Raw genomic sequence first — 21,575 nt, 5'->3', positions numbered from 1 at the left:
GGTATTAACACTATTTAAATAACGATAAACGCAAAACTTGGATGACGTTTTAATTCTGAATAAGGATAAACGCAAAAGTTGAATAACGTTTTAATTTTAAATAACCATAAAACTGAATGTTTTTCAAATGCAAGCCCTGGATTACAAACAATATGTTATTTTATAAATGGTAAATAATCATAGGAAACTAAACATATATTAAGAATAGAGAGCATACGAAATTTACCATAACCACTCTTAATAACCTGCAAGTGTCGGAAATGCGTGCTACAGCAGAGAAAATCTAATAATGAATTAGTTGAGTCGCTGACCAACTTCACGATATAATATACTGCAAGGACCAAACGCACAATTTAGTTATCTGCAAAGACAAAAAAAATCCTATGTTTTATTTTTTAAAAAACCAGGAATCGAGCCAATTGTTTTAGTCAAGGCGTTAAAAATAATACAAATATATAAAACTCATTAAGCAAATATGTATAATATAATATTTAAATAATAAAAATGAGTATAATACTAAAAAACCAATATGTTACGCGCATTCGTGACCATTATTATTATATTAATGAAGCTTTAACGTTCGAATGAAAAAAAATACTATAATCATCATCATATTAAATGATATACGGTACCGGAAAGTCGAATCTAGAAAAAAAAATCCCCAGAAAAAATCCACAGGTGTACATCGCGGAAGTGTTGCTTACACGAGTATGACGCATAATATATTTGAACCCATTTCGTCTGCAGATAATATGAAGTCGCCGAAATACAATATACCTATTTTGTTTTTTACCAATATTTCAATATTGTGTCGTCGGTGATATTATATCGTTTTCTCCCACGAATTACGCAAAGTACAATATTTAAAGTGCCTATATGTAATCGATACGCAAATTAAACATTTGTACTAAATAACAATATATATATATAAAAGAAACTCGCATAAAATCCCGTAAACGACGGCAGGTAATATTGATTTTTATCAAATGTGGTAATATTGATAAGTTCAAATCGTGTTTAATATCATATATAAAATCAAAATTCAAAATGTTATTTTTAATTTTCTGTATTATATTAATATAATATGTTAAATATTTTATTAGTTAATATATATCAACTATTATTACCTAGATAATAATATTATGTTGTTATTATTTTTTTCTGCAATAAACATTATTATTATTATTATTATTATACGCCCCGAAGACGCCAATAGATCGGTTGGTCCGAGGACGTGATGAAAACATCTATGTACACGAATGGCAAAGTTCATACGATCCGGACTTAGGGTGCTCATATATTTGAATTGTCGAAAAAGTCGATTCGTTTCAAGCGGACGTGGGTCGTATGCGTCCGTCTCAGTTAATTTCGAAATAGGTACGACTCGAGAAACACGGAGTAAAGAATAATATTATTATATCTTTTCACGTATTTCATCATTCGGACAGGCGATAATAATATTATGTTTTTCTAGACTTTTCACCCACAGTTACGAAAAACACTATAAAATAATAAATAATTGTAATTACGTAAGAAGTACTTATAGGTGCGATATAATATTATTATGTGTCTAAAATTGTGTGATATTTATAAGTGCCACTTGTTCCTAGTAGTTTTTGGTGTTTATTTACAATACAAATTGCACATTATTAATAATGATTTGTGTTTAATATTTACAAATGTACAATAAACCCGAAGTAGACATGCGTGCGTCGAACGTTATAAGAGCCTGTTACTATTGGTGGGACTTATTCAAAATTTTTGTCACAGTGACTCTTTGTGATTTTATTTTCATACAACTTCAACCCGTGTATTTTAAACTTCAAATTCTGAAACTGAATAGAGTTCTATGTAATCGACAATGAAAAAAATGTAATCAAAAAGTGGCAGAATGTAGTCTCCATAAGAATTTTAAAATGTACCTACATGAACTATCTAACAGAGGTATTTTTAAGTTGTATGCCTAACCATACAGGGTGATTCGCGCCATGCATGCTTACCCCTTTTCCTATATTATAATTCAGTTATATAAAACTGAATTTTGAAACTTTTAAACATAGGTATTTTAAAACCGTATATTCAAATTCTTGAGATTTTTTTTTCCTTAAGGAGTGTGCTGGGGATATTACAAACTTCTAGCTATTTTTAAAATGAGAACCCTCCATTTTATACTACAAATAAAATTACCTATTTAACAGTTAATTTTTCTGTTAACATTGAAGCATCAAAATCAATATACAATCCACTTTCAAGTTATTTAATTTTGTATAGGTACAAAGGACCTATTAGGTCCATTGTTTTAAATGTGTTTGAAAGATAATATGTGGGTTATGGTGGTTTAAATATTTTAGTAATTTATATTAATCCATCAATTTTGAATAAAGTACATTATTTACTTATATTTTCAAAAATAATTTTTCACTCAATATAATTTACAGTAAAAAAAAAAAAATGGTGGTTCTCACTTGCAGAAAAACAAAAGTTTGTATCACCATAGTTAGTTCACTTCAAATGACGTTCTACGGAACGAATTTAGGAACTTTGTTTGTACTATAAAACCTCAAAGTTATATTTAATACCTATTTATTACCTATTCTTGATTTTCCAACAATCAACGTTATTATATCTACATAGGTAAATATATTAACATGTAGGGCTACCACGATTTAAAAATATATTAATATTAGCGTTCTTCGTAATGGAGTGCACTGCAGCAGTAATGGGTGTAAATGAAAACTTGTAGTAACACGAAATTAAATTGAATTTAAACGAATGAAACGCGTGTTGCATTAAAAATGATAAAAAAAAAAGTGCCGCAAAAGAAACTGTGCGTGACCACCGACCATATTTTTACTATATACACGCTTCGATTAAACATTACGAAATCGTTTCTGCACCAATACTTAGAATACGCATACAATATTATGTAAATTGTTTAACTACACTTAATTGATTTTAACAAAATCGGTATAGGTCAGAATCAATGCTCAGACTTTATAACACTAAAAATAGCTATAATAATACGTAGGTATACGCGGTATAATATTCTATAAAAATATATAGAAAATAGCAAACAAAAAAAATTGTATTTTTATTAACAATGTATTTCATATTAGGTACCTAAGTATATTAATAATATAGATATTTAAATTGTTATTGTGAAAAAAAATTATAAATGATGCTGTTTAATTGAATTGACGTCGTAAGCATTACTATTCAAACTTATCTCAAAAAAAAACGTAATAAATATATGCGTACATTTCTTGTCTGTGAATTCTTTTTCACTACATAACTTTCCGTTATTAAATTACGTTTTAATGAAAAACACAAGATGAATATGAATTTAATTACAAATTTAAAAACAAAATATCACCAAAATTGGGAAAATAGCACTTGACGTATATAATACTTAAAATGCGTAAAAATATACACTATTTATATATATTTGGAAAACTTGTAGCATAGAACAAATATCTAACTTGCTCAACTACTTTTACCTTCATGTTATAATAATTAATAAAATGCAATAATAATGCTATAGAATCAGAGCCCTGCAGGTCATACAATTTGAAACGTACCTACTCAAAGGATAAAAAGTGCTTGAAAAGTTTCATAAAATTAGTTATCATATTATTATATAAAATATTAATATGTTTTCAAGTATTCAGTCGGTAAGCGATATTTGTTTGTTTTTCTACAAATAGTTCTCGTTTGAAAATTGTTTTTCCTGATGGACGTTTTTGAAAACCAATTATGTATAGTTATAGTATGTTATAACTTATAACAAATATCATCGTCAGCCCCTAACCCTCCCCCCTGAAAATGTTCAGAAATAATATGATGAGATTTGTAAATCATGGAGACTTGAGATCTAATTGGTGTGATAACTAATTCCAAAAAATAGAAAATACATTGGAAAAATCACTATCAAAAATAATAAAATAGTCGTAATAAAATATAAATATACAATAACTACTGAAACATTTTTGTATATAATATACCTAAATATCAATTAAAATGAAAAATCTATTTTTCTAAATGCATATAATCTCTATCATTAACTGTTATGAAAATATGAGAAAACTATCGTGTATCAATGTTTTTTTTTTCAAGTGAAGCGGGAACAGCCTTTTAAAATTGTACGCACTTATTATTTTAATGTGTTATACATTTTAGCCACACCAAATAATAATTGCAATTATTGATTTCAGCTTATGCATATTAAGCATATATTATATAAAAGTAGTGTATAATGACTCAAAAACAAATAAAACTTAATCTATAAAATGTACAGTTATGATAATTATGATTAATGTTTGATTTATAATAGCAAAATGATAGAATCGACACAAATTGTAATTTTGTAAAATATAATGTCAGTCACTGAGATGACGTCGTACAAATAATAAAAAAAAAAACCCAAAACATAATGTTATCATCAATGTGTAAATCCAGATAAGACCGATGAATAAACACAAACTATTTTAATATAAATAGATTAATAATATAATTTAGTTCACTTAGACGTTCAAAGTAATATAAACACGTAAATTATTTAAAGTAAGTATTTAGTTTAGTAGATATTATTTTTCTCAGAGTAATATTTTTACTGATAACAGTATCATATTATTATACTTGAAGATATTTTTAAACGTCTTACCAGATACGTAATACAAAAGATTAAAAAACAAAAAATACAATATAATTTTATTATTTCTTATACTAGTTACTCACTTACTCGATCATAGAAAATAATATGCTTACAATAAAATATATTTCAAATGATTGATAAGTTTAAATTGATTAAAAAATTAAATATTGAATCAATAATCACAGTCAATAGCATTTGGACTTCTCACGTTATCGTGAAAATATTAGGAAACTTTGTCGGTAATAATTAATTTATTGACTATTATTATATACAAATAGGAAATTAATTTTTTCTTGGTGTTTGTATTCCGATTTCCGATAACCTAATATTGTAATTGGCGGTCACAACTCACTTATGTACAATTTACTATTATTTTAGTCGTCAGTCTTAGTGATAATCTTAGAAAATAATATGATGGACCTTGGTGTTTAATATGATATCATAAAAGCCAGACAAGGCCATAAAGACTTGTCCGATCAGTTCGACATAAGTCGTATTCCGTGATGGGTGAGCTTAGCATGTCCCCCCCACCCCACAACTTTGAAAATTAAATAACTTGGGTAGGGATTGAGCACAACAGATGGGGTGAAAAAGACAAACCAGCACAAATTAAGCGCAAACGAATAGAGTTAATTTTGTTTTGAAATTCTAAAGTTAGGTGGCCGGGACATGCATATATCGTTTCCACTACACGTCACGACTCACGACTTTTACGGATGCAGTTGGTCGAGAGACATTCGTTCGCACTTTGCTTGAACCCTTAAGTACACATTTGGATAAAATATACTATAATAATGGTAATTATACTATAATTACCAATATAATAATATTATACCAGATAGAACGGTCTTATTATTTTATTCCCGACATTTTTTTACGCAGTTCAAGAGCACGACGAATATGTGTGTCGGCTGTCGTTATTATTATAATACAATTTGGAGACAATAATATATTTTAATCACGTTTTCCGAGTAGACATACGTCAAATAGTTACCCCCCCCCCCCATACCCCTTCCCCTAAAAAATACATTTTTTTAAAATATGATTGAAAACCTGTAGGTATACTGGAACATTCGTAATTACCTACGACAGCAGTCGGTTAAAAAATAACGATCGTCGGAATATTCATTGGGCAAAATGTTTTCCTCGTCCAATGAAAAAGTATTATTATAAGTATCACTATTAATTACGAAGTATAATATTATAATTGCTTATAACTGGAGGAATCGATCATTATGTACTGTATTATAAGAATACTATTCAAAAAAATAACAACAAAATATTATCATCTAATATAATATAATTCGTTTGACATTTGGAGTCCGATTACGGACGTATTTGTATTCCGTTCAATTAAGAGGATGTTAGCACACCATTTTTTTTCTCTCTCAGACCCACGTGCAACATAATGATATTATAAAAATTTATGTTCAGCAAAACCAACACTGTGTTGTCTCGTTTTATATTATAATGAATTCGCTTATTATTAAACTTTAAACAAAAAACATTACATGTGTCCTAATAATATTATTATTAGCTTTTTTACGACGTTTCAATTTTCATACGATTTATAATTATTTTTAAATTGTAATAATTTACACGTTCATAACTTAAATAAAAATATCATCAAATAGCCAACGCAGGGACACAATATGTAATGTTCTTTACTTAAAATATGATAATAGGTGATTTCACTTTAATTTTGAAAGTATTAACACAGAGTTGGTTCTGCTAAACGACATTCACTATGGTGCGCGTGGGTTAGAGGGAGAAAAACAGTGGCGCTGACATCGTCTTAAAATATTTAATGTCTTGTGCGATTTTATACCCTTTTTCTATTCTGCAAATAACACTGCAGCCATCAAATCATCACGAAAAACTTCGTTATTGATAATGATTCTATATTTATAGATTTCACGTTTAAATGAGACTCGATGTAATACTATATGTGTTCTATTTCGTGGAAAAATGCTCAGCCAATCGAATAAAAAGCGAACGCGTTGTTTAACAGCGCCGAGTCCTTGTCAACACGTTTTTTGATTAAATTTCAGATGACGTTTTATTTATTTACTTATTATTATTACTATTACTATTGTTATTTCTAGTGCGTCGTCATAATAATATTATACTTAATACCTACGCGGGCGGGTACACGTCTTCGACGTCGATGATTGACATTCGTGTATAAAAAAACGTATATTATTATTTATTACCTGCATATATATATATATGTATAGCAATTGTTTTATACTTCAACACGCAGACGTAGGTATATAATATTTCCATGGCAAAACATCAACACCGACAGCAGAACTGCTGCCGCTAATATAATGGCCACGCACCACATGAATTATTATTTTTCAATTGTTTATTTTTCAACCGTCTTTTGCAGGAAGGCGATGATAGGAGTTTAGTCAAACTGTGCCATGTAGATAACGATATTGTGTACTTAATTTATATTGTTTGTAGACATTGGATATGGGGTTGAGAGGATCTACCCCTCATCCACCGTCAGCTCGTCTGTACATCGCACGAAATATATAGAAATCAAAAATTGATGAGAAGTTTTGGAGTTACATACACGACTTTCTAGGCCTCCTACAGGTGGAGTATGAAAATATCGGGATTGAAAATGAACGCTAATGTTTCATTTGAAACTCAGGGCTGTATCCAAGTGAGGGGACAAACCTCTCAAAATGGGCCATGGCCCTTTTGAAACTCCCCAAATCGATTTGTACAAGTGTACCTATGCGAGTGTGTGATGTACATTTCACATTAAAATTTCTAGTAAAAAATATACGCCATGTAAAACTCCCTGTAACTCGTTTGCGCACAACGAAATCAGTCGTTTACCTGAAAACGGATAGCTCGTTTGCGCAAAATGACACAATCACACACACGTAAATATCGTCACAGGCTGCAGTGCAAATTATCAAATATTTGATAGCAATATTATCTTATCATAATTTTGGTTTTTCCGTACCTAACTACTTTTAGTACAGTTTCAGTAGTTATGTTTCAGTATACAGTGACGCAAACATTTCTAATATTTTTGAAACTCAGCGAGAAAAACGATGTTTTAACTTTTAATATCGATAATTATAAATTTAGTGAATATCGTGTTTTAATGAGTGGATATTCAAATTTTAGATTATATTTATATAGACTATTACTGTAACGATATTATGACGATTTATGTAACACACACACAATTTTAATCACGTCTGTTTGAAGGAGACAGTCCTAAGCCTGTTAATAAAGTGAGAAGGAAAATGTGTGCGCAAACGAGTTCTGATACTAGGAATTTTCGTCACAGGTAATCAAAATATATGTGCAGCGCAATCGAGATGTGTTTTTTTGTGCAAACGAGTTGTAAATAAGATAAATGTGCGTAAACGAGTTATAGCCGTAAAACTTATAGAGTAACTGTATAAATATTTGAAAAAGTTGATTTTGACAAAAAAGAACACACAACCTTTTTACTCTTTGCCCGCGATATATATCTGCCGTTCAAATGAATTCGTGAATAATTATGGTCGTAAGCGTAACAGTTAACAAAAACAGTCAGGACTCAGGAACGTGGTTTTGCATATTATTTAAAAACCTAAAAGAACTGAATATAATGTTGTATTGGATTGTTGATATTTTGTAACACCATTGGGCAAAACGTGCATATACCTACATCGTTAATATTATTACATAAATAATAATTCATTTAGGTAGCATTAAATACCATTATAAATTGTCCATTTTTAAATTAAAATTTCATAATTTTACTCATTGCAATCGTTGCAAGTTATACTTATTTCAGAATTAATGTATAGAAAATAATGAATGGCATTTCAATACAGCTTTATCTCAATAATATCTTCTTCACAAGTCACAATATCATTCAAATTACATTACTCAATATAATACGTTATTTAATATTCGCAGGAAACACTTTGACAAAGAGAATACAAATATTATTAAACTATTATTTATTTATTTATAATATATTCGTTTGATGAAAGTACACCCACGACCTACGTGAGCAATATGGTACAATACATCAAAGTGAGAATTATAATTGTTAATATAATAATAAGCAATATGCTAAACATCGTTAAATTAATTTAAAAAATAAGAAATCTAAACAGTTAAATTCGTTGCAGTGGCCATGGTGTTCTATGATAATAATAACAATTATAGTATTCTGCACTGCAAAACATTCAACAGAAATCATATCAGTGAACGACTGGTGGTAACTGGTGAGTTAAATTGTGGTTGGGAGGTGGTTACATCTGGTATCAAGTGTGTGGACTTTAAAACAAACACGCGCTATTCAAACTACATTATAATTACGCACAAAAAAATACACATCAAAACCTTACCTCTCGATTAGGGTTGAAAATCAGGTTGCAAGTGGATCTTGAATTTACGAACAACCTGCAAGATTACCAAGTTGATTAATATGGTTTGGTCTACTAGATTCGAATGTTTTTCTTGAGTCTGTAAAAATTACATCAACTTAACCGTCACCGAAAAATACGTCGGAAATATATGAATAAATTATTATGTAAATGATAATGTTAAGGGTGTATCGCGTTACACGTTTGTCTACACAAATGATATTATTATTTCCGAAATTTGTCGATTTCTTCAAAATATTATTATTAATACGATACTGGAACTGTTTATAATTTATATAAAAGCATATTGGATGACAGATTTGTTGGACTGAATTTGAACACACAACATTTTAAGTTTAATAATCGTTAAAATTGTTCAGTCAGTCGTGAATTAAACAATTCATTTAACCGTTTGCTGACAATGTATGCACTCGGCTGTGTAATGTAATCCAACTATGAGGTATAAACCGACGCAAAACAAATACAACTATTAAAATATTGATATTTATTATTTTATGTAACAAAATTATAATGATTAAATTCAGTGTTACGTACTCATTTATATTGTTAATGCGAGCATACCAAAAATTTTAATTAAACTGTGATTTTTATATGAACAAAAATCTAATAAAATTTACCTACGAATGGGGAAATGAAAAAAAAAACTATTGAATTATTTAAGTCAACGTTAAGTTATGAGTTAATAAAAAAATATGGAAATATATTATTTAACTCAAAAATGATTAAGTTTATTGATATATGTGGAGAATCATTAACCTTTCCTCGGTTAAAAAGAACAATTATTAATATTTAATTACCACCTGGCTTACACATAGCGATTGTGCTTCAAAGTTTCTAAGTTATAAAAGAGTACCTAATTAAAATATATATTCTTAAAAAATGTATGGTACTATTGGTCCTTAAACTCCTTATTATTTAAATTACAGACACCAATTGTAGTGGTTTAAGAAATTAAAAGTTAGTATCAATTTAATTATTTAATCAATTAGTTTATTTTTATTTAAAACATTGTAGGTAAAGGTACAGCGTTGACTAAATTTAAAATATATTAATTAATTATGTTTAACTAAAAACTATTATAATATTATATAATATGTATAACGTCACGTAAGTAAGCAATATATTCTTCAAATTAACCGGAAAAAGCTTATTTATTATAATAATGGATATTTTAGATATAGTAATATAGATTAGAAAATAAAATAACTAGTAGAGTTAAAAATCTCTAAAAAAAAAAAATGATGCAATTTTTAAACAGTTAAAAATTATCTTATGATTATGATTTTAGTGTTTAAAATATATGATATAATATTAATAAATTAAGGTATTATGCAAGAGGAAATTGACTATGAACCCGGTTTTAATTGGAAATTGTCTTGTATTATTAATATCAGTGCAACACTACGACCGACACTAGTAAGTTTTAAATCATTCGTTTTATAATATCAAAACATGTCTAGTTACCTATTTGCTGGTTTCATTCAGATATTTCATAGCCGGCAATAGTGATGACTGATGATGCAAATATAAAAGAGAAGAACAGATGTTTAATAAAATGTAAATATCTTAAGTGTATTTTTTTATAAATTGTTTTATGAATATTCCTTCAAAACTACGAACAAAAATATCTCGTCATCGCAATACATTATGGTCCCTTTCCCAAGCTCCGCACTCAAATTCTAAACATTTGAAAATGTCAAGATATTTACCTATATGCCATTATATTATTTTTATTATCATTATTATTAAATTATAAGACAGCACACACAATATTGGATAAAAACGTTTAAGTTAATATTATAATGTGTATTGTGTACCTACTACCGTATTTTCATACGTCGAGTTTATTACATTATAGCATAATATTATATTATGTATGGTTATGACTTTATCGATAGAAATTTGGAGTGTACATTTTAAATTAAATTTTTATCCTAACATTAAAAACCCGTTTATAGTACGAAACACGAGATTGAAATCAAATTTAAACCTTCTTAGTTCCCGTATATTTTTTCTCTGTGATACCTACTATAAATAATTTAGTTAATATTGTTGATTGAAATATTTGGCTTACAATAATTATTTCGTTTTGGTTAAAATAGTTTTTATTTCATCATGTAATAGGTACGCGGTACACTCATTTCGTTTGATCTTTGATAACATTTTAATTGTAAAGACAAGACCAAAAAGTATTTGCCAGGAACAAACAATTACATGATAATATTATTTATACAATATTATAATATTATAGTGTAATTTCGTTTGTTTTTTGATATAGTTATCCAAAACAAATAATTTGATATATTTTAATGTCAATGCGTTTTTAATTAATATTGATAATTTTCAGTGGAGAAAATTCAAATTTTAAAAAGTGTTTATTAATACAAAGTTATTTGAACTTAGAACTTTAAGCTTATTTGAACGATATAAAATAAAATGACTTTTATGTTTCGGTACGAACAGAGGTTTAACTATATTCAAGTCACACGATAGTTTATTTGATTACCTAATCGTTTAAGCTTAGATCTAATTGAATTTCGTTAAATGCTATATGCTAATGTAATAAATATTATATGTGCAAATATTTAAATGACAACTTATTTAGGTTGTATTTACCGATCGGAATCGTATTCGGGAATGTTTATCCATCACTATTTGCTATCATACGTAGTCGATGTGAGAGAATCGGTACCTACGCGCTATGATGTGTATGTGTATAATGCCGATTGCCGATTGTCAATTCTTAATGTGCAATTTATAATTTTAATTTTTTCCCCGCACTGTTACCTATAATAAGAATTACCATGCCGATATCGTTACATTGGTTGTCTTTTATGTCTCGTTTCGTGATAAACTGTATCCATGTTTCACGACGTTTGATTAATAATAATATCAAGGTCGATAAATATATATATATTAATGTATTATATATATAATAATTAATATTCTGTATAAATCTAAGGTATATCCAGTTAATCGAATCTTGGTAATACATATTTTAAATAAAATATATAACGGTCTTGATGCGTATAAATTATCAGATGGATATTTCAGGTGAGTTTTAGGTTGGGTATTGCGGTTATCGATATGCTTTTAAAATATTAATCTATAAAGTATAATATTATTACATTGGTATTAGACATCGATGACGATTATTGGCAAGTTTTGAAAAAAAATTAAAAATCAAGTTCGCGATATTGAAAATTCCAAACATAAAATAATGTAAACGTGTACATTTACAGACAGATAATAACAAAAAAAAAAAAATTACGTAATAAATTGTATACGAATCATAAATATCGTTATTACCTACCACCATTATCAACGTAATACATTTTTCAAATTGAATTGCTACCGAATAATTAAAATACTACCTAATTCAATGTGTATTTTGTAATATGTAATATTACGTCATGTTCAATTCTCAATAAGACGTGATATTATATTATTATAAGGTCATACACACTTTCAACACTACACGCAGCAATGCAACGACAAAGAGGGGAATGGTCGCGCGTTTTTCCGGGAAAACACGTTTACGTAATAAAAAAATTGAATAATGACTCGAATACACAAGTCTAGACTAGTTTAAGCCAGCTCATGTTTTCTAATCTTCGGAGGTAAGAAAAACTCTGGTAGGTTATAGTTTTCAATTAGGTATATGATGTTTGAAAGAGAGTGATTGTAGTAACATAAAAGTTTGATTCAGTATAAGAAACTGCGGTGGTGCAACTGATTGAAAATAATTATAATATTTTGTGATTTGCAGTGTTAAAGGCGCTCAGTATAATTACAGTACGTTCACTCAAAATATGTAAAGCTGAAAAGAAACGTCAAAATTGGACAATTGTATACAATTGTATATCTATCCCGAACCCGAAGAAATCTATCAATTCTTTGTAGGTTACATCGAATAACATAATGTTTTCCAAAGTTTCCGAAACGATTATAGCTATTTTATTTTATTAGTAACGATATGAGATAATCAAAATCAATGTCGGAAAAAAAAATAAAAGAAAACTGGCTCCTAAAATAAGCGCATAAGGTTACCGTGATAACAATATAATTGTGACAAAACTGATTATATTATAAAATGTTGTAATTCTTCGGGTCACCTAAATAAAATCTGTGATAACAACAATTAATATTATGGGTATATTACGGCGTGGTGGTGACCTGCGTGGGGTTGTGCGTGGCTACTAGAACAGTGATGGACGGGTGTGGACAGGGAAGAACAGCGTGGGGTGGGCAGAGTGTAAAGTGTTTTCTGTTGGATAGTAGGCCTTCCTACTATGGACCTGTCTCTAATTTATGGGAGCATATTTTATAGGATTGTAGTAGAAAAGTTATCTCGGGGATCGCTATCGCAATCGCAACGAATAGCATTAACCACGATTTCTGAACTCCATAGTAAATACGCGTGATATCAGTAGACATCTTGTCACCTTGATAGCAGGACCTGAACAATTCAGTGTTTTCAGTTAACATTATGATCGTTTGAAATGTTATATAATCTATATTGACTTATGAAAAATGTATTTTAATACTTTTGGTTCAGTATACATTGAATATACTTAACGTTACCCACTGAAATGTACATAATAAGTAGGTATTCAAGCAAATTGTTGAATGCAATGAGATGTGAAAATTGGTAGCTAACAATATTGTGGATGTGTAATAGTATGAATATTAAGAGGAAAATAATTTTGTGGCATATCGTTTATCTGCTGAAATTTTAAGAACCTATTTATAAACTATGACTTTACTATGGGTAGGTACACACAAAAAATTAGGATTGTACATAAATTAAAAGTGAACAAAAATATTAATGTGGAAAACAGCAAAATATTATGATAGTTCAATGCATAAATTAACTACTCACAACAGTGTAGATACCTATACTAACGAAAATACATAAAAGTTTTAATTTTAACTTTTAATTAATGATTTTGAAAAAAAAAAAGTTCTGCCTCGCTAATAAATAATACGAAGTTCAAGAAGATTAAAATATTGTAACGATGATTGAAGGGGCTGTAAGCTCCTTTCCACGAACTCACGGCTAGGCTCTATTATTATAGCCACAAAAAAAATGTGAGTTCTTCCATAACTGTTGTATTGGTCAGAAGGCCTCAACACCGCAGGACAAGGATATGAGATCGGACGATGGACTTATCGGAGATTGTCCAAACAAAAACACCGTCGGCGGTGGCAGTTGATTGTGATTATATAAAATTGTGTTGTATTTGCGTTGGGGTTTGACAGTTTGAATTATTTTCGACGCCATTGCGATCGAGCGTTCAGCGGATTACTGCTGTGAATCGAACGGACGCAAATCCGTCCATAAAGCCCGTGTAAGTCAAGTCAAGTATATATCATTTCGATGGATTTAATTTTAACTTGTAAGTAATGATTCATGATGTTGATGTATAGAATATTACAACGTCAATACGATATTTTGTAATTCAGTTAAAAATCCTACTCAAAACTCTTATACCATCAAAATATTATATATTTTGTTGGCTTAAAATATTATATAAGCTTTTAAGCTTTTGGGGCGTACTATATGAAGATTATAGACAATCGTATCTTAATAAAGTAAAAGAGTTTGTGACAATCAAGTGCGCTGATATTAATTTTCGTCAAAAACGTCAGCTGTGGATTTTAAATCTCAAAAGACGGTTCAAGCCTTGTATTTATAACAACAACAAAAAAAAATCGAAAAATGCATTATTATTGTCCAACGGATATAGGACAAAAAATGTATATTTAATAATACATTGAAAATAGTCTGATTAGAAAAATATTAATAATGTTATTAACATTATTTATATAAACCATAAATAATTAATAAAAATTAATTCACTTATGCCAGTTTAAAACAAATTAAAAAATGTAATTCATTTTCCAACATCACTGCAAAATGACAATAATAGTAATATAATATTATGTATAGAGAATAGTTTTTCATAAAATAATAATATATTATAGTCTATATTGGTAAACGTTTGACAGTCATACTTAGACAATCTAATAATCACTATAATTTTTTTAACTGGCTACTTTGCATATTATTTTGATTTTAATTGTATGTTTTGTTCTGTTTGTTTTTTAAGCCTGAATTTTAACCCTTATTTGTTGGATTTCATTGGCCCCACATAGTGGTTGAAATGCTAAGATAATTTATATAGTCACTATATTCGACCTACACACTTCAACGAGTGTCGGCAACATTTGGAACACATGCATTTTTTATGAGACCCATATATACAAGATATACCAGTATAATCGACAGCCAGACGCGTTCGTCTTCACTCGTGACAACTGGCCAATTTATGCAGGATAAAAAAATGTCGGAAATTATTTATTTACGCCGCGCATGTTTTGGTTTGTCGTTGAACTGGGATTTTTTATCAATTGTATTATTATTTTCATTTTTTTTTATTGGGAACGGGTCGTTGGTTTTTAGTAAATTTGATGTTTTCTACGACAATGTCTACTGGTGCCTCGATTATATCACTTTTGTTTTGCATATAATATATTATGTAGGTTTGCGTCATCGGAATGTTGACCTTAAAAAGTCAAGTAAAGTCTATCGAAAAGTCGATAGTGAAAAAACGTATTATAGGAATTTACGCAGTAGGGAAGTTTACTGACAAACAAAAACTATGGCAAGTTTATACCGAAAGTGTTGCGGTGACTTTAAGACAAATTATAGTCACTATAATATATTATGCTCCACATTATATTATACAACCAGCTATAGACTTCAACCACGCGTGTCGATAATATTTTGGACACACGTTTTTATAAAATTCATAATATAGGAGATACTTATATAGTCGCAGTATAATCGACAGCTATAGCGGACGTGCTCGCCTACATTCGTAACAACTGGTCAATTTATGCAAGATAAAAAAATTTTGGAAATTAATTATTTACGCGGCGCCCGCTATTATTCGCGTGTCGGTTCACTAGGGTTTTTTTTTATCAACTAAACATATTATTTTCATTTTTTATTGGGCACGGGTCGTTGGTTTTTAATACATTTAATGTGATCCACGCCAATGTATACATGTGCCTCTATTATAATATATTAAGACATTTTCGTTGCACACATCATAATATTATATACCTTGGTATCCTGTAATAATCTAGCCTAGGTATAGTAGCTTCGCGGTAGACGGATAATAAGTACGTAATATTATTATAATATATACTTTTTAATTTTATTATTCAACTCGCACATACCGACGAGCGGAGTTTACAGGCAACAAAAAATGTTATGTTTTTAATTTTTTTCCCTTTTGAAAACAACGAATATACGTGATATTCATAAACATTAAACAAATTTACGAATGTATGTCGTGCGAGAGGTACCATATAATATGCGAATAATCTCGGTAATCTCACCTCAATTATTTTACAACCAAACATTTTTTAATATTTTCAATTTTCTAAAACAGTTTATATACGCTAATATTTGAATATTATATAATAATAATATACACGCATACATGAAAATTAATCTCTATGGAGACTGTCGTACGATGGAAAATAGTTGTCAGTCCATCGTAATATTAGGAGACGGATGGATATAGATAATAATGTTAGGTAATAATTTATTTTAATAAAGGACTTGAGTATAATATCGTCCTGGAAAATGTAATATTTTGTTCCATATCTTAAATTATAATATAGGTTCTAAATAAAATAATCATTTCAGTGTTTTTAAATAATTATAGCCGTTATTTAATTGTATAACATAAGTTATGTTTAAAAACGATGAGTTATTGATTATTATATGCTTAAAAATGTCTCTTTTTAATATTTCTACGGAATTAATTCCTATTAAAGGTTTTGTTATTTATGATATTTCAAATGAAGTTAATTATGTTAAGTGTATAATATTTGAAACATTTAAGGGAAATTTTCCACGAATTTTTTTTATTTATATTTTATAACAACCTTTAACATAATTTTATAGTTTTATAAAAATCAAATATAATTTTTGCTTAGCTTAAAACAAAAACATTGTTCATAAAATATATAAATATTTTATCAAAATATTGTAATAAAAATTGGTAATAAATTATAATATTATTATATTAAAGTCCACTAATCGGTGGCTTTTATAACCGAGTCAATCACGACTGTTCAAATAAAATCTAAAACTATCACTTTATTTACTCTGACTTGTTTAGTCTTATGTAGTGAAATAATGTACAAATATTAAAAATCAAGTATAGTTATATTTTCTTTTTAATTTTAGATTTATATTTAAATTGTATTTTGAATGATGATCGTATATTGAGTTTACAATTATTGCATGTTTTTTTTTTCTATTTAGATACTTATACTGTACAACTTCAATTATTATTCAAGGAGTTTTTTTTAAAAACTACATATTATTAAGATATGGAAAAAAATTACCTAAAGATGTAAATTATAATCTTAGAGTACATTTTTAAAATACCAAATTTGTAATTTGAAAACATATTTATGTATTTAAATAAGTGAAAATATCAACTAAAATACTCTACGAAACATTTTCATTACGTTTCTATAAATAAAAACTATACCTAGGTGGAAAAGATTTTTTATTTAACGCTAAATAAATTGAAACAAATGTCACAATACTAACAATAAAATTGCTATACAAAATACACAAAATTCTTGAAATGTTAAACCATCTTCCAAAAAATATGTTTTAATATAATATATTAAGTAAATATTTCTAATAAATTCAATAATTTTATAACTATTGTACAATATATTATTATAATTACTTTTTTTTTTGAACACGATAATATTATTACATAATATATTTTTGTATTTTTAAAAATAACTATTTTAAGCAATCAATAGTAATTGTAATATATCTAATTAAATATTTTTAATAAATTCAAATAATTTTGTAAAATTGTTGTATTTCAAAAAGATTTGCATTTTAAATGAAACGTTCTATATATATCATAATATTATTATTATTTTCACTAAAAATATAATAGAAAAAAAACTATTTAATTATATTTGAGTATCTAATACTAAATTAATATAGGTATTACTGTATTAGTATATAAATAATTTAAATTTAATAATACATATTATATTCCTACAACTACATAACTATGCATATGTATACTCATGAATGAGATATTATAATGACCTACATGTATCATATTACAATAACAACTAGAAAAAAAAATAAGTAATTCTTATGTCAAAAGTATTGTACAGTTATTTGCTCACATAATTTTTTTTTTTAAAAGTATTTTTGATTTAAGAGTTAAACTCAACTACTGATAGCTTAATTGCAAAAACGGTGAAAAAATCAAAAATAACATAATATTATAATATAACAGTAATTTATAAGTTTATTTTTTATATTATATACATATAAATCGATACTAATAATATTAATTATAAGTCATCTTACCGTTATTTGTCGTCACAGTTTCGACAGATGGTGTGGACCGTTTGACGATGAAACAGCTTGGCAGTCGTTTGTCGACTGAGGATTTCTGGGTTGCTGTGGACTGATCACAGCTTCTGGCAGACGGGCGTTATTCGCTTCGTTGTCGCCCAAAAACCCTGGACGATCCTATGGGAACGCTCGAACCCTTGACTGGCGGGTTGGGGAGGCCGCACCCTTCGTCCGCATTGCCCCGCGCGATCACTACCCCCGACCCGCCGGCCAAACACCCACTGACTGTCTATATGGTGCGCACGCACCCGCCACCAGAGTTCCCGGGACTCACACCCACCTGCAGTCATCATCCCATTCAACAACCCTTTCCGCATCCACCACAACCACCGTCGCCTACGCACAAAAGTACAATAATTTAACAATTTCATAAATATGTGTAGATACCCCATATATCTCTGCAGTAAAATAATGTGGAACGATTTCACTGAGTTTTCAATGGGTTTATTTTTCTCCTGAGATTGCTGATCGGGGGTAGAGGTATAGGTGCATTTAGGGGGGACTTTGGGGTGGCTAAGACCACACAGTTTTATCCGTACCCCTGGTCCCAGTTTTTTAATCATATTTTAGTTTAAAATATCAACTATCAATGTCTGTACTGCTGCTTAAATTTTAGCCCCCTCAACTAAATGTCACTGGTTGCATTCCTACCATGGTATGAGCTGGGTAACGTGTTTCGGGTGTATGCACAGTGGAGATGCTTTCTTTGTTCGGCGCCATCGTTATTTTTACGTTTTATTAACTTTTTTAAACTATATATACAGGTATATATTATATGCAACAGCGTATATACCTATTACCATTATACGGGTCCTATTCGTTTCCAACTACAGAATTTAAAACAACTTTATTATTTTCGTCTCCTGGAATTTATTCCGACGGTTCATTTTACATTTAATCAATTATATTTTCATATTCAAATAATCATACTATAAAATATATTATAATCGCCATCAGGCGTATAGTTGGTTAGTTACTAATAAAATAGTATCTACTATTACCGGTTACAATTTTCATTCTGAATCTAAATTTATAAAGACACTGATGGATACAAATTTATATATTGGTACATTAAAAAATATTGATTAATTAAACCTCAAGCTGGAAATATTTAGTATTTTACGCTTTATCAGTTAATGAATAACTATCTTAATCTGCACGATGCGATGGTTTAAAAAAAAAATCAAGCATTTACACAATTAAAATGATAAGTATATGACATTGACCGAGTTGTGTACTTAATGCATTCTAGCCTTAAATTGGAAAGACAAATGTGTGTCATAATTAATAAAATTTAATTTCAACTTACGAAATAAAAGTAAAAATTATTGAACCGATCAAAAATTAATGTCGGTGGAGTTTAATATTTATGTTACGGGTCACAGTACAGGTAGAAGCTACATAAAAAAAAATGTATGATCTTTGGAATTTACAATCTTTTCTTTTGATATTATATCAGTGGTTTACCCTCGGTCTACTCGGTCTTTGTTAATTTAATATGAATAGTGGATAGTGCCTATAATAGGTATAAGAAGTTTACTTACTAGTTATTACTAATATTTAACTTTACCAAATACTTTAATATCATTATTTGTCCGAATACACAATTTACATACATAATAATTTAATATTATCATAAACAAACCGTTGTGGTAGTGTTCCGTACCCGCAACATTGCAGAACGATATGAATGTATGATATTTTTTAATTATAATAAATTCCAAATATTACTATAATATTTTAGATTCTGATCAGAGCGTTTACGTTTTTGATTTTATTAACAGTGAAGTGTTTAAAAAAAAAAAATTGTGACACTTCATGGTAGCCATTGCTTTTTGGAGTAGTGAAAAAGCGCAAAACTTGCAGTTAATTATTTTACAAAATCGATATTGTTTTTTTGGCACAACTCCAAAACAAATAACGTTACTTGAATATTTGAAATTGTAACGAAATGTTTATATTAAGAATCGTACATTTTAATTTTATTATTTATTCAATATTTAAAAGAGAATAACGATTTTATGTAGGTATTTTTTAATTAAAAAATATTATTGGTGATACTCCAAACACTAAACGGATATTATTATATTTTACACACCCAATGACGTTTTTAAATTCGATGCTTACAGCAACAATTAACTTAACCTACTTGTTGTTACTATAATAGTATAATAAGTTACTTTAATAGCAATATTAAAAAAACATAATATGAAATAAACTTGACAAATGCTGACAGACCGTCTTCCCTCAGAATCTTTTTTCGTATACAATTCAAATTTAACTCATCTATTACAGCACCAAATGGATAAAACAGAGAAAGGTACCTACTATACTTAACCATATTTAAGGTTCTGAGTGGAACGATGAATGTATTGATTTTACAATGATGTGTGTTTTTTTTTTTTATTTTTTTTTGTGTCTGTCATCACCTTTTAAGACAGTAAAAGTGCTTGTATTTTCTTCAACAGTACCTTTTCTGATAGTAAAGTGAATCTAGTTGGTCCTTTGGGGGGTCAAAAGTAAAATTTTTTCGATAATTTTCAAATGCGCCGTGAAAAACAAAAGAAAAATTAAGGAAAAACGGGAATTTTTACGCAAAATCTGTTTTCGAGAAAATTTATTTTGGTTTTTGGTGTAACTTTAAAACGAATGACTGTAAATACATGACATTTTCACTGGTTGTTTATATTTTCATTTTCTATACATGATAAAATTTTCAAAATATTTTGATTTGTTTTGAGCAGTTTACGGACAATTTCAGTTTCCAATTTAATTAGTTTTTATTTCTATGAATGTCAATAAAACTTTATTTGTTGAGTAAAAATACTTGAAAATTTAATACAAGGCTCCTACTATATCGTTACAAAGATATTTGAAAAATATTAAAAATCCTTAGTCACAGTTTTTTTTTATTAGCATTTAAAGTTCAAAAATTGACAAAATATGGAAAAATCACGAAAATTACCTAATTATGTTGAGTTTATAATTCGTAAAAATTTTTTCTTTTTAGAACTAAGATTTTAAAATG

General features: G+C 28.5%; 1 protein-coding gene across 6 annotated transcripts in view; it reads right to left on the bottom strand.

Annotated features, from left to right (window-relative positions):
* Window positions 1-19,405, bottom strand: part of LOC107884595 — a 59,363-nt gene extending 39,958 nt beyond the window's left edge. Inside the window, exons 1-3 of one of the 6 annotated variants that reach the window (XM_029485918.1) lie at window positions 18,500-19,405; window positions 10,528-10,589; window positions 9,025-9,079 (exon numbers count right to left, since the gene is read on the bottom strand). In XM_029485918.1, coding sequence (XP_029341778.1) covers window positions 9,025-9,079; window positions 10,528-10,544 — 72 coding nt within the window. In that variant the 5' untranslated portion in view covers window positions 10,545-10,589; window positions 18,500-19,405. Of the gene's footprint in view, window positions 1-245; window positions 362-9,024; window positions 9,143-10,527; window positions 10,590-18,499 lie in introns of those variants that run through there. The other 5 variants (XM_029485919.1, XM_029485920.1, XM_029485921.1 and 2 more) reach the window with 5 other exon arrangements.
* Between the last annotated feature and the right edge of the window lie 2,170 nt (window positions 19,406-21,575).

This window comes from Acyrthosiphon pisum, chromosome X, assembly GCF_005508785.2.
Source record: "Acyrthosiphon pisum isolate AL4f chromosome X, pea_aphid_22Mar2018_4r6ur, whole genome shotgun sequence".
In the NCBI taxonomy this organism is placed as follows: domain Eukaryota; kingdom Metazoa; phylum Arthropoda; class Insecta; order Hemiptera; family Aphididae; genus Acyrthosiphon; species Acyrthosiphon pisum.
Note: the sequence above shows the minus strand (reverse complement) of the source record. Positions and strands in the feature narration are given on the sequence as shown.